The 14,475-nt window shown below is 42.9% G+C and overlaps 1 protein-coding gene across 3 annotated transcripts in view; it reads left to right on the plus strand.

The window, feature by feature from the left end:
* MLLT3 (MLLT3 super elongation complex subunit) overlaps positions 1–14,475 on the plus strand; it is a 462,813-nt gene that overhangs the window by 266,698 nt on the left and 181,640 nt on the right. For all 3 annotated transcript variants that reach the window (XM_082243975.1, XM_082243973.1, XM_082243974.1), the window contains exon 3: positions 7,208–7,290. In XM_082243975.1, the coding sequence (XP_082100101.1) occupies positions 7,208–7,290 (83 nt within the window). The remainder of the gene's footprint in view (positions 1–7,207; positions 7,291–14,475) is intronic.

Consider the following 14,475-nt stretch of genomic DNA (forward strand, 5'->3'; position numbering starts at 1 on the left):
TTTTTGCGCTATAAACAAAAAAAGAGCGTTTATTTTGAAAAAATAACAATATTTTTCACATTTTTTTATATGAAATTCCCCCCCAAAAAATGTAAAAATCAAATTTTTTTAAAATTTTTGGCCAATTTGTTTTCTGCTACCTATGTTTAGTAAAAAAAAATCGCAATAAGCGTATTTTGATTGGTTTGCGCAAAAGTTATTGCGTTTACTAAGGGAAAGATTTCTGTCATTTTTGGTGTTTTTTTTTAAACGCGTAATGGCGGCGATCTGCGATTTTTTTTTGCGGGACTGCGACATTGCGGCGGACAGATCGGACCCTTGACTGACATTTTTGACACTTTTGGGGGTACCAGTGACATTACTACAGTAATCAGTGCTATATATATGCACTGTTACTGTAAAAATGACACTGGCAGGGAAGGGGTTAATTTTATTGGAGAGGGAGGGGTTAATGTATGCCTGGTGCTTACTGACGTGTGGGGGGGGAGGTGACTGTGTGACAGAAGGACAGATCGGATGTCCAGCTATGCTGAACACTCCGATCTGTCAGTCCCTGTCACTATGGAGATCCGCCCGCTGTGTTTACACACAGCGGGCGGATCTCCAGACTCGATCCCCGACGATCGGGGCAGAGCAGCGGCAATCGCCGCTGCTCCTCCGCTGGCCCGACTCCCGCTGTGAATGAACACAGCGGGAGCGAGCCTCCGGCGGCGCGCGAGCGCCGCCCACAAGGGGCGGAGTCCAGCGACGTAGGTCTACGTCGCTGGACGGGATCGCGGCACTTTGCCGCAGTAGCCTCAATGTAAGCGGGGCTAAAGTGGTTAAAGGAGAACTGTAAAAAATTATTAGTTGATGATGATGATGATGATGGTTAAACCCACAAGTGCTTTTTATTTATTTATTTTTAACCACTACTATTTCTTTTATATTGATTTTTGAAAACTACAAATGCAGCAATTTAGAAACTGGATGAAAAGTTTAGCACTAGGAAACACTTTTTGTAAGATAAAAACTGTATTTTATATCAGGGTGGATTTAATTTAAATCAAGTCGATTTAAACAATGATTTAAATCACTAGTAAAAAGGCTTGGTTTAAATCATAATTTTTGAAGAGCAGCTGTCGTCTGTCCCGCAGCGGCTCCTCCGACCCGCTGTTGACTCACCAACAGTCCTATTCACTTTAACCACTTTACAACCGGAGGATTTTGCTGTCTTCCGTCCAGGCCACTTTTTGCGATTCGGCACTGTGCGACTTCAACTGAAAATTGCGCGGTCGTGCAACGCCGTACCCAAACGAAATTTACGTCCTTTTTTTCCCACAAACAGAGCTTTCTTTTGGTGGTATTTGATCACCTGTGCGATTTTTACTTTTTGCGCTATAAACAAAAAAAGAGCGTTTATTTTGAAAAAATAACAATATTTTTCACATTTTTTTATATGAAATTCCCCCCAAAAAAGATGTAAAAACCAATTTTTTTAAAAGTTTTTGGCCAATTTGTTTTATGCTACATATGTTTGGTAAAAAAAATCGCAATAAGCGTATTTTGATTGGTTTGCGCAAAAGTTATTGCGTTTACTAACAAAGGGAAAGATTTCTGTCATTTTTGGTGTTTTTTTTTTAACGCGTAATGGCGGCGATCTGCGATTTTTTTTGCGGGACTGCGACATTGCGGCGGACAGATCGGACCCTTGACTGACATTTTTGACACTTTTGGGGGTACCAGTGACATTACTGCAGTAATCAGTGCTATATATATGCACTGTTACTGTAAAAATGACACTGGCAGGGAAGGGGTTAATTTTATTGGAGAGGGAGGGGTTAATGTATGCCTGGTGCTTACTGACGTGTAGGGGGGGAGGTGACTATGTGATTCATGGACAGATCGGATGTCCAGCTATGCTGAACAGTCCGATCTGTCACTCCCTGTCACTATGGAGATCCGCCCGCTGTGTTTACACACAGCGGGCGGATCTCCAGACTCGATCCCCGACGATCGGGTAAGAGCAGCGGCAATCGCCGCTGCTCCTCCCCTGGCCCGACTCCCGCTGTGAATGAAAACAGCGGGAGCGAGCCTCCGGCGGCGCGCAAGCGCCGCCCAGAAGGGGGAGTGTCCAGTCACGTTAATACTACGTGGCTGGACGATAACGAACCACTCTGCCGCAGTAGTATTACTGTGAGCGGTTGCAGAGTGGTTAATGGGTACATATACACAACGTTCGACCTGCGAGCACCCCCCTGCCACTATTGGATGTAAGCCTGGATACTGAATGCTGCCAGAACCACAGGAAGTGTCGGACTCCACCGGCACAGCCAGGACCACGGCCGCCACAGTGTACTTCCCGAACATCCCTGCAGTGTGGCAGATGAACCATCACCATTTGCTGATCAACGATTTCCTCTGTGTGAGTTACTACGTTGTTTTTATGTGATAAATAACCTTTTAATCTACACTGAGGTGGCGCTGCTTTTCTTCTCCTACCCCTATTCACTTTAATGGGATGGCTGGTGAAGCGGCAGTGACACAGCAAGGTGAGGGACGTGCTTCTTGCTTGTAGTTAGAATCTTTAATATTTGCAAACAAAATTAAGGTTTCCTATTTAGAATAATAAGCTGTCAGGTTAGTAAAACAGCGATATCAGAACCGATTCAATCATACAGTTTGTAGTTTACTTAGATTTGCAAAACAATGGGATATAGGAATATTCCTGAACTTTGTTTTATCTCATGGGTACTGTGAAATTGTGTGACTGCATCAATGCAGTGCATGTAATCTTAGCTTGCTTGTTGGATTCATTGAATGAGTTTACCAAAAATTTAAATATTGCAGAATATACATGCTACATAACTAAGCTTCATGTCACGCTGAATACATTAAATAGAAAACTATCTTTTGATAGATTTTTACTCCAAAAGCATCTCATTAAAATAAATTTGATAAAAAAAAAAAAAAATCAGATTTAAATTAAAAAAAATACAAATTTTTATTTTTTTATTTATTTTTTTATATCATTGATTTTTATCCACTGTGTTTTATGTACAACTAAAATGAAAGACAACTCATTTTATGTACAGACCCAAATGAGAGACAAATGAGGAGGAAAGAGGGACAGAGAAACTTTGTTCCAAATCGGGGACAGTTAGGAACTATCTGTTTGGGGGGTCTAAGTAATTTTCTAGCAAAAAATACTGATTGTTGCATGTATGTGAGAGGTGTCAGAAAAAGGCCTGGTCTTCAAGTGGTTAAAAAAAAAAAAAAACCCACATGTCTGCACATGGTGTGAACACGTTCAAAATATTCTGTGCATGTCCAGTCTCTACGTTTTTTCCATCAGTTTTTCAGCATATATGGTGTGAATGAGGTCTTAGGCTATGTTTCCACTAATGCGACTCCAAAGTTTTGCAATTTAGAGTGCGACTTTGCAGTGCAATTTTGATCTGACTTTACACACTCTGACTCAGTCGCATCAAAATAGTGCAAGTACCTTTTCAGTGTCGCTGCAACTTTTGGCGCTTTTCCACTGCATGGAACCGAACGGTTTGGCTCGCTTTTGCGCTTTTCCTCTGCATGGTACCGCATGGTATGGTGTTGGAACAGTTCGGTACGGTACGGCTGCGCTTTTCCACTACATGGAACCGGACGGTATGGCTCGCTTAAACAGTGCCACCTCGGTTGTGGTTCCAAGAGGGCCGTACCGGTACCATATCCCACAGTCCTTTGCATGCAGCCTTGACTGTTTGTCACTACTAGCCACTGATTGGTCAGAGAATTTTTGTTATCCCACCCACTTACTATTAGTTGAAAAGCAAACTGTACCAAACCGCACTGAACCATTCCAACACCGTGCAATGCGGTACCATGCAGTGGAAAACCAAACGGAGCCAAGCAGGGCCGAGTGGAGCCTGTTCTTGCAGTGGAAACGTGCTATTTAAGTCATATTGTTTGTAACGGGTGCCATTGAAATCCATTAGCTGTGACTTGTCATGTGACTTTTTGTGTCCAAAGTCGCGTGAATAGTCGCTGTAGTGGAAACGGAGCCTTAGTGAGATGTATTAGTCGGAAGTTGTACTCTACTAGAGCAGTTTTTTTTGTTTTGGAAATAATTACAAAACGTTGCACTGAATGTTATGGGGTAGAATTGCGTTCTATATCTTTATGATAACCTGTTTTAAGCCTTTGCATGTACAATCCTGTTCTTTTAATTTCTCTTTTATTCGCCTAATAGCGCGGTTACATTTTGACGTGTCACTAAGACAGCAGTGTGGTTTGTTAACAGGAAATGTACTCTGAGCCCAGCATTGTTCTCTCGGTTCACAAGGCTTACATGCACATAGTAACTGTCTTTTATTCAATGGCTAAGAGAAACCAAAGGTGTTTCGACATAAAAGAAATGCTCATCACGTAATCTTTAAAATCTGTTGCTGGTTTCTGTGGAACTGTGTATGTGAACTGTTTCAAAATGTGTCAAGGATTTCTGCGTAACAGTAGAATTATAAGAATGCTATACAGGCAACATGGCAAGGCCAATGGAGCCTCTGTTACCAATCCAAAAGGCCTAGAGTGGCTATATGCTGATCTGGGGACCAGTAGTAAATCAAAAGAACATGCATCGTCATGCCAAATAAATGTTACAATGCATGCATTTAACAAACTTGGAACTGTGGACCTTTTTTTTTAATTTGGTACAATTTGGTGTTCTTCGGTATTCTGTCATAGAAAAATGCTTTTATTAATATTGCTTTTGTGGGTCATGTATTTCTAAATAGCAAGCTTATTTTCCAAACCTATCCATAAGCTTTGGGAAGAGTGGAGAGGGATTAGAACAACTGTCAGGTTTTTATGAATGTTTATGCCCCTCGTTAGAGCGATTTATCCACACTATTTGTCCTGTTTACCATTATCACTGAAAATTAAAGAAAATCCCAAATTGTGGGTTCTCCCTAAAACAGAAATAAAGGGGAAATCTTCCAACAGAGATGTTATTTTTGGGAATGCTGACAACCAGGAATTTCCTTACTTTGAAGGGATTTCCCTTCACTTCCTGTTGTGGCTTTGAACAAAAAGTGAGGGGAAATCTCCCCAATTGGACACCCATGGAAAAAAATAAATAAAATACTAACAGGTGTTCTATCCCTCCTTTAGGCTTAAAAGGGTTTTCTTCTATTTTAAATTTAAACAGTTTTTTCAGGCATGATGAAACCAGTGACTCCACTTCCTCCCAGTGCTGGATGCCTATATGGCCAACAACCAGGCACCATTGTGGTCACATGGAGGAGGCGTTCAGCGAGAGATTCTATAGCTGTTTGTAAGCTTTGACCAAATTAAAGTGGTTGAAAACCTCAGAAATGAAATATAAACAGAGCATATCCCTCTATAGTGTGTAGATCTATGCTCAGATGAAAAACCTAAGGGGAAAAAAAAAAAAACAAGAAAGAAAAAAAACGGGCATACCCTATGGACTACTTGTTTTTTTTTCTGCATTCTCTTTTCTATGTCTCATAGTAAGTTACTGTCATTTCTGTCTGCTGCTTTATTCCTCTATCAGCATGAATCACTTCTGACAAGTTTTCCTGGCACCAAGTGAAAAATGGTGACCGGGGGGGGGGGGGAGATCTCTAACTGATTGACAGCCTCAGCTCTGTAGTGTGTGCTGTTTGAAGGGAGGGGGCAGTGTGTGTGTGGGGGGGGGGGGGTCCCTTGCCTCCCCTCCCCTCCCCACCCCTCCCCACCCCTTCCCTCCCCTAACCTTCCCTCCCCTCCCCTAACCTTCCCTCCCCTAACCTTCCCTCCCCTAACCTTCCCTTCCCTCCCCTAACCTTCCCTCCCCTCCCCTAACCTTTTCTCCCCTAACCTTCCCTCCCCTCCAATCAGTTTTCAGACATCTCCTCACTGACCTATGCAGTGTGTTATTTTTAGCTCTCCACCCCTTTTTTCTGATGTCTCAGACAAGCTTTAAAGATTCTTGACTTTGAAGAGATGTAGAGAACACTGCGGATTACAGCTTATGTAGGAGGATTTGTTTTTTTAAATCTAAAATTATAATAAATTATATTAAATAAAAAAAAAAAAAAAAGCCAAAACCCCTGTTGCCCCGCAAATCTGCGCAAACGCAAGCCCAGGGTGTGCACACATTTAAATTTGCTTTTGCAGCACAGCTGTGACATATCGCTGTGAATTTTAGAGTGAGAACAATAATTCTAGCACAAGAGCTCCTAGTTAACTCTAAAATGATGAGCTGTCAAATGCTTTTAAACACTTATGGAGATTTTCGGGCACCATAGTTTTTGGCGATATCGCGGGCACACATTTTCAAGACATAGAATGTCTGGTATCTATTTACTCTATGCAAAATTTAACCAAAAATTGATATATTGTTTGTTTTTGCATTAAAATGCATTTTATTATATTCTTTTCCTGAAAATTTGCATTTAATAAAGTGTGTGCAAATATTGTGTCCTATAAAAATTTGCATCTATCCCCTTTTGATTCTACAGGAGCTCTGCTTTCAGAAAATATATAATGTTCTGTGGGTTTAGGTAATTTTGTTGGTAAAAAATTACATCTTTTTTTACATGTATATGAAAAATAAAAAGTTACTCTGGAGCCAAACTGGATAAAAACCATGTGGGGCCGTTGTTTGAATGAACATTTCTGCTTCAGTCAAGTGTGTTGCTGTGCTGTGGATACAGAATAAAGGTTGAACTTTGAGTAGTTTGTGCTAAATAACTTATCCACCATGAATATATTCAAAGCCAAAACAGGAAGGATTTTCCATATGCTCTTTTTTTTTTTTTTTAAATATGAATAGGCACTTGCTTGATTGTACTCCCATTTAGATAAGCTTCTCCAAATATAGAAGGGGCTAATGGGTAAATGCCATATTTACATGTGTATGTGAATTTAGGACAGCACATGGCCTTTGCTGATACAGTATACCCTTCTATGGAGAGATCTGTGGTGGTGCTTCTGGGTGTTCTGTGTCAGCACAGGCTAAAAGGGCAAGGAGTGAGATGTTCACTGGGCCATTGACTGACTGTCTGTCTGTGTACCTGGACTCATCCCTTTATGTGAACTGTTTAAGTAATATTTTATCTGTGAATGTTATGTGTAACTGAATATTAGAAATATAACACATGTATACCTATAAAACCCATACAGTTAGTTAACAAGGTAAATAAGCTAATTTTATTTTGCATTTGTATTTCAGTGTGCAAAGACCCACCATATAAAGTAGAAGAGTCTGGTTACGCTGGTTTCATTCTACCCATAGAAGTCTACTTCAAAAATAAGGTACTTTGTGACTGAAATTATGTGTAAAAAGTAGGAATAAATCATGTTTTCTTTGAGTGATGGTGGATACTTTCTGACAAAACCATCTTTCCAGTCTGATTTTTTTGTCTTGAAAATTAGCATCAAGGTTTTTTTTTTTTTTTAAAGACAACAATCCTACTTACAGCAGGTACATCATACAAATATGGCCATCTCTGTTTTACATGCACATTTCAAATAAAAATGTATAGGGTCCCGGAAACACAATCCGAAAATTAGACGACAGATCCTCCGTTTTTTTTTTTTTACATGCTAGTCTTGTATCGAAAATGAAGAGTTTACTAAGTTACAAAAATTGTCGTATGACAGAATAAAAAATCAGAAGTGATGTAAAATCACTGACAACTGTACAGATTAAACAAAAATCGTACGATCTGGTATCGTGCCAGAAATTTTTTTGTGTTTGTCTGATCGGAAAATATCGGATGAACTATCCTGATCGGCTCTTGAAAGCTCTGTACTATTGATTCAATTATCGTACGGTGACTTAGAAAGCGGTATTTTTCGAACGATTTTCGGATTGTGTGTATGGGCCATAACTCTTCAACTTAAATCATAGAGTAAATGTGCTTTGACAAAGCAACAGGTGTGCTGTAATGCTCCCTCCACAGCAGCATAACATGCTCAGTTCTACCCCAGTGTACCCCAGTGTTGTTTTTTTGTCATAGGCATTCTGTTTTGTAAATGAGAGATATGGGTTTTCTACCTGAAGAAGTTTGCTGTATCAAGGTGTATGTCTTCTGCCATTATTAAGTTTACTTCTTAGGCCTCTGTCGGGTCCGCCTGTCTGTTTTTCAGGCGGACCTGGTTGGGCCACCCATTGACCTATATGGGGAGGTGGATCTCCTGCTGAAAACAAATGTATGATGATACGTTCGCCCATCTGTCCAACGGGTGGGATTGAATGAAAACACAGGCTGTCCATTTTCATCTGATCTCCCCATAGAGGAGAGCGGAACTCTTGACAGTTCCGTCTCTGCAAAGTGAGTGGAGACAGACCTGTCATCTGCCTTCTCAGCGGGGATCAGTCTGCTGCTTGGTTCCTCTGCTGTCAAAATAGATTCATGCTGATAAGTTTTCCTGACACCTAGAGAAAGATTGACAGCCTCTCCTCAATGAGCTCGGCAGACTGTAACTCCACCCCTTTTTTCTGACTGTTCAACCAGGTTGTATAAATTCTGCACTTTGAATGGATGTAGAGTCCATCAAGTTTCATTGCTAACCCACTAACCTAAATTATGTGTCCAGCCAAGTCTAAATTCTTGGCTTTTAGGCCCCTTTCACACTAGTGCGACTTGTCCCGCGATTTTGGACCGCAAAATCGCATGACAAGTCGTTTTCCATTATTTTCAATGAGCCCCATTCATATCAGTGCGTTTTGAAGTCGCACCGACTTCAAAGTAGTTCCTGCACTACTTTGCCACGATTTTAATGCATTTTGAGGCATATAGCCTTGCCCATGCTTTCAAAATCGCGGCAAAAATCTCGCCGCGAAATCGCGGCAAAATTGCGTTGCAATAGTGTGAAAGGGGCCTCATAGTTGTTCAAAGCAGTGAGTCAAAGAACTTAAAGTATATGTCAAACCAAAACTTTTATTTAGTTTTATGTACAGTGAGGAGAGATTGAAGGGGTTTTAAAGTCGGAAGGTTTTTTATCCTAATGCATTCTATGCATTAGGATAAAAAAAACTTTCTGTGTGCCGCAGCCCCCCCCCCCAAGGCCTACCTGAACCCCCTCTTGATCCAACGATGTCCACGACTATCTCAGCCGTCTGGGACTCCCCTCCTCAGTTAGCCAATGAGGAGAGAGAGAGGGAGCGGGGCCAAACCACAGCTCCATGTCTGAATAGATACATGCAGCTGCAGCTTTGCTCGGGTGACCCCATAGTGAACTGCTTGCTGTGGGGGCACTCAAAGGGAGGGAGGGGAGGGAGGGGTCAGGAGAGCCAACGAGGGACCCGAGAAGAGGAGGACCTGGGCTGCTCTGTGCAAAACCAACTGCACTGTGGAGTTAAGTAGAACATGTTTGTTATTTTTATTGAAAAAAAAAACAAGACTTTACAATCACTTTAAGTCCCGGTTCACACTTGTGCGATGCGGGAAGGCTGCGAATTCGCAGCCTTTTTCTGCATCGCAAACGCACATCTGGCAGTTCACACTTCCATATGCGATACGCAGGGGAAGTCAATTAAATGTTAACTACACCCCCAGTTTGATCGCATATCGCAGTGCGATCTGACAGTTCGCACAGGATAGGATCGCACAAGTGTGAACCACTGTGCGATCCGATCCTGATGCGGCTGGAAGAAAGGGTCCTGTGCGTCTTTTGTGCGGGTGCAGTGCGAATTTCAGCCATACAAAGTGTATGGCTGAATTCGCACCGCACATCCAATCGCATGTAATAAAGGAGCAGTGCGCTCCGATATTACATGCGATCGCCGCACTCGCAGGAGTGTGAACCGGCCCTAAAACCCCTTGTAGGTTTTACAGTAATCTAGGGCTCTGTTACTCCCTCCCACCCTCTGCCCACCTAAAGCCAGAGGGGGCTGTACGTATGCTGCAGCAGAGATGCTTTGTTCCACTGCAAATTTAAAGTAGAACTATAGGCAAATCTTTTTATTTTTTTTCATTTTGGTCAGAGTAATGTAGGGTTATAACCCCTGTCAGATTTTTTTTTCACCATCTGTATCCTGTTGTGGGGATTTCCCTTCGCTTACTGTCCCATAGCCAAAAATAAAGTAGGAGGAAATTCCTGCTAATTAAAGGAATTCCTTGGGGCTCAGCATAACTGGTGTCCCCATTGGAAGATTTCCCCCTCTATTACTTTTCTGGGGACAACTCAAAACTTGGGCTTTTCTTTTACTTTTAATGATAGAGGTGAACAGATCAAATAAAGAGGGCAAATCTCCTTTATAGCTTTTTTTTTTTTAACAGGGGGTCTAATCCCTCTGTACTCTATCCAAAACTAAAAAAAAAGTTTTGCCCTTAGTTTTTTATTTCCCAACCACAGCATGTATCAGAGCGAAACCAAGTGTTCAAAAATGTTAAAGTGATCATTTTTCTTTTTACACTGCGGTAACCTGCGCATCGGTACTCTGTTGCCATCCATTTGTAGTGGCCCTTCATCACTCATGTAGGGTATGGTAATGTGTTGTAGTGTGCCGTGTAACAAAAAATAGTTCTTGCATCTTTTTTGTGTCTGTTAGGCAACTCTTTCAGTAAGTAGGTTACCTTAATGTGGTAGCAGGTCTGGTGCACGCCACAAAAACGCAGATCCGTTTCTGATGCTTTTCTTCATGTGTGTTAACACATTTCTGATCTTTTCTCGGCCTTTTGGCTAAGATCAAGTGTAGTATCTGTTCTTATCAGTTGGTATGGACCTTAATGGTTAGTATCGGCAGGGGCTGAAATGAACCGGGGCACCCTGGGCGTAACTGGGGGACCGGGAAGTAGGCACTGTCAGAGAAAGCCGGATGGGTCCACTGCCTTCTGATTTGAATGGGTCTGCCCCTATCAGTTTGAAGGGAGCGAGAAAGCCGGCTTGTCCGACCGGTTAGTACTGCTCCTGGATGTGATTGGTAAGGAATGGTGGATGGCGGTGGGAGAGCCTTTCCTCCTAAGTTGAATCTGGCCTTGCAAAAGGCTTGTCCCCAGTTGAAGGCAGGTTCTCCCTAAGCTGTCTAAAGTTCTGATGCCTCCTCGTAGGATGGGCTACACTGGGTCTGGCCGGGGGCCGAGACCGAAAAAGCCTGTGGTGTACATGCCCCTGGGGTGGCAGCCCACGGATGCCTTAATTCTCACTGGTGAGGGGCAGCTCGCCTTGAGTTTTTCGGCACCTTGGTCACTGCACCACACACACCTTTTTCACACCTGCCTCTTGGGACAGGCCTTTTGGCTCAGACCAGAGGAATCTCTTATTCCGGCCGGAAGGCCTGCCTTGGTACCTCACATGGCACCATAGCACTTACCCCACTTCCCCTTCCCCCACTTCTTTGTTTGTGTGTGTGTTTTTTCTTTGTTGTTTTGTCACTGCACTAACACTTTTTTTCCTGCACGACTTGTAGGGTGTGGGTCCTCGGGCCCAGCCTCGAGAGTCTTGGGAGGGGATGGATATGGCCTTCTGGCTTAGTTCGCCCTCTCTCATGGGGTCTCCCTTCGGGGGAGCCCCACCTAGTACTTGGGGTGGGCTGTTTCGGCAGTCCCCCTGGAGAACAGGGTTTGTCTGGTTTCCGGCCAGACAGACCATAGTCCCTGCCAGGAGTCTTGTGCCCCGGGGGATCGAAGACTATTTCGCACACCCTGTGTACTTTTTGTGTTTCTCACGTTTGCGTGTGCGCACTTTTTTATGCATCGGGTGTTAGTCTGAGTGTGTTTCACACGCCAAAAAACCCATATTGGATGAATTTTCAGATGCATTCCAGATGCTTTTCTTTTTTCCCTGTGTTTTTTTTCCCCCACTGTACTGGGGTCCAGTGCATTTTTGCTTTGTTTTACTGCACCCCCCTACAGGAAAAATGCAGCATGTTTTTTTACTACTTTTTTTCTGTAACTGTAACGCTCTGAAACTGACCGCACTGGTGTGAACTATGCCTTTGGAAGCCATATAACCTACTTTACATGCATTTGATGCAGGAAAAAAATACACTGTAGCTGGCCCCTAAACCAAAAACGAAAAAAGTAGCATATTGCAGCTCACCAATCATTAGGTGGTTGTCTGCATTAGTTTTCTTTTTTATTTTTATTTTTCCTTTGTATTCACCTGGTGATCTGGCAAGTAACACACCCCCTGTATTAGGGTGCCTACATTCTGGATGAAACATCATTGTCAGTGTGCAGGGGGGTGGGGTTTTTTTGGGCGAGTGTTGGATGTAATAAAAGATTTAAATACACTAACAAAGTGAATCCAAACTCCAGCTTACACTATAAGCAGCAACGGTGTATTCCCCTTTTAAGATCAAGGTCCTACATAATTAACTAAAAACCGACTAACTATTGTAAGCACTCCTGTCAGTGTTAATTGGTTTGTCTCAACCCTCTGTTGAAAAACAATAGACTTGCTGGCAGGATCACCAGGTGAAAATAAAGGAAGAAGGCTAAAAAAGAAAAATAATGCAGCTACCACATTAAGTGCCGGTTCACACTAGGGCGACCTGTGAGGCGACCTGGTCGCCTCACAGGTCGCCGCAGGTCGACCTCTCATAGGGAAGCTGTGGACCCGTTCTAATAGGAGCGACACAAGTCGCTCCGACCTAGAAAAAGAGTCCGGAGCTTCTTTGGGGCGACCCGGAGGCGACCGCCATAGACTTCCATGTTATGAAGTCCGTGGCGGCCGCTCCGAAGTCCGTGGCGGCCGCTTCGCTGCTTGCGAAGTAGCGTCGCTGCAATGTGAACTGGCGCTTAGGAATTGGTAAGCTGCAATAAAATAAATATTTGGTTTTGTTACTACTTTATACACTTCGGCTCTCACACTTGTTTACCCCTTAGGCTCCATTCACACCTGAGCGTTTTCAGCTCCAAAAACGCTCAAAAGAAACGTTTCCAAAACGCCCAACAAGTAAAACCCCATTCATTTAAATGGCCCCTGTTCACATCTGAGCGTTTTGCAAAACGCCTGTAGCTGAAAAAAGTACATGAGCTTCTTTTTGGGCTGATTACCAGCGTTTTTGATAGATGTCAATGAAAAACGCCTGAAAAAATCGCGGTAAAATCGCGGTAAAAATCGCGGTAAAAAACGCTACGCTCAAGTGTGAATGCAGCCTTATGGACCAGAGCAATTTTCAGATTTCTGATATGAGCCTATTTATTCGGCAATGATTTTGTCATTACTTAACATAACATAATACATACATTATTTTTTTAAGTAAAAACAAGACTCTCTTTTTGTTAATATTGTCCTGCAACAATCATTTGTTTTCACAATCCTTAGACAATTAAAAGTAATAAAACAAAACAAAAGGCAATTTCTCTTTCGTTCATCGACAGACACAGCATTTTATGAATCGTAGCTACTTGGTTATATTGCCTCCTCCAGGAGTAGGACTAGGCAGAACAAAAAACACATGGCTACGCCCATGGGCCGTCCTCAGCTTGGTATATAACCCCCCCTCTCTGCTCTAGGTAATTTAGTTTTAATCTGTCTAGTCAGGAGTAAGGATCTAAGCTCCTGGCTGGGATCTCTGGTCCTAGCAATTTTTTTCTCCTTCCTTACATCTTTTTTGTTATTTCTCTTGAGAAGCTACAATCACTGCCAGGCTAGGCGACATGCTTTATAAGCGAGATCCAGTGGTCCCCCCAGCCCAGCCAGCGAGTGCGTGCAGACTGCAGCTATGCGATAGGTCTACTGCGACATAGCCTTATGGACAGAGGCTGGCCCACAGGGTAAACATCTCCCAGGGTCGCATACGAACGGCCTTGGGTCTGAGTCACAGTCGTCCTTTGCTGTCCAATCTTTCTGTTTCAGCGGTGGTGATTAGGCAGGTGCTGTGGTTTAATATATTGGTCCACAGACCAAGCCTCTAAGAAAGCTCTCATTGATCTGCCCTTTCAAGGCGATTGCCTGTTTGGGGCTACCCTGGATGACATCATTAAGGGTATCATGGGGGGGGGGGGAGAGTACCCTCCTCCCATAGTCCAAGAAAGGGAAGGAGTCTCATAGCAGACGGGGCCCTCCTTCTCAGTTCCAAGCATCCTTGGTCTGGTAAGCCTAGAGCTAGCTTCTCCGGACCCACAGACAAGACCCCCTCCATTATTGGGACAGACCAAGAAAAGGGCTGACCGGTTCTTCGGCTGCCATATAGATCAGATGGATCATATAGACACTCAGCACAGACTAATACCTGAAGTTTAGCAAAAAATACCAGACTGGCAACAAACTGAAGCAACACTGAACGAAGAGAACGTTCCCTTACGCACCTTAAACCATAGGTATATAATTTTTTTAAATTCCTATAAAACATTGTCTGCACTGTTGCATAAACCCAACCCCCTAAAAAATAGGGGGTTGGGTTTATTGGTTGGCCAATAGTGTACTGATGATTGAAGGCACACAATGATGAATTATCAAACCGAAAGAGTAGACACTTGCCCTCTCCTATGGAATCTCGAATTGTGCCTGTCTAGACAAAATGGTCTATAAAAATCTAGGTAG

Source organism: Pelophylax lessonae, assembly GCF_965119305.1.
Source record: "Pelophylax lessonae genome assembly, chromosome: 1".
In the NCBI taxonomy this organism is placed as follows: domain Eukaryota; kingdom Metazoa; phylum Chordata; class Amphibia; order Anura; family Ranidae; genus Pelophylax; species Pelophylax lessonae.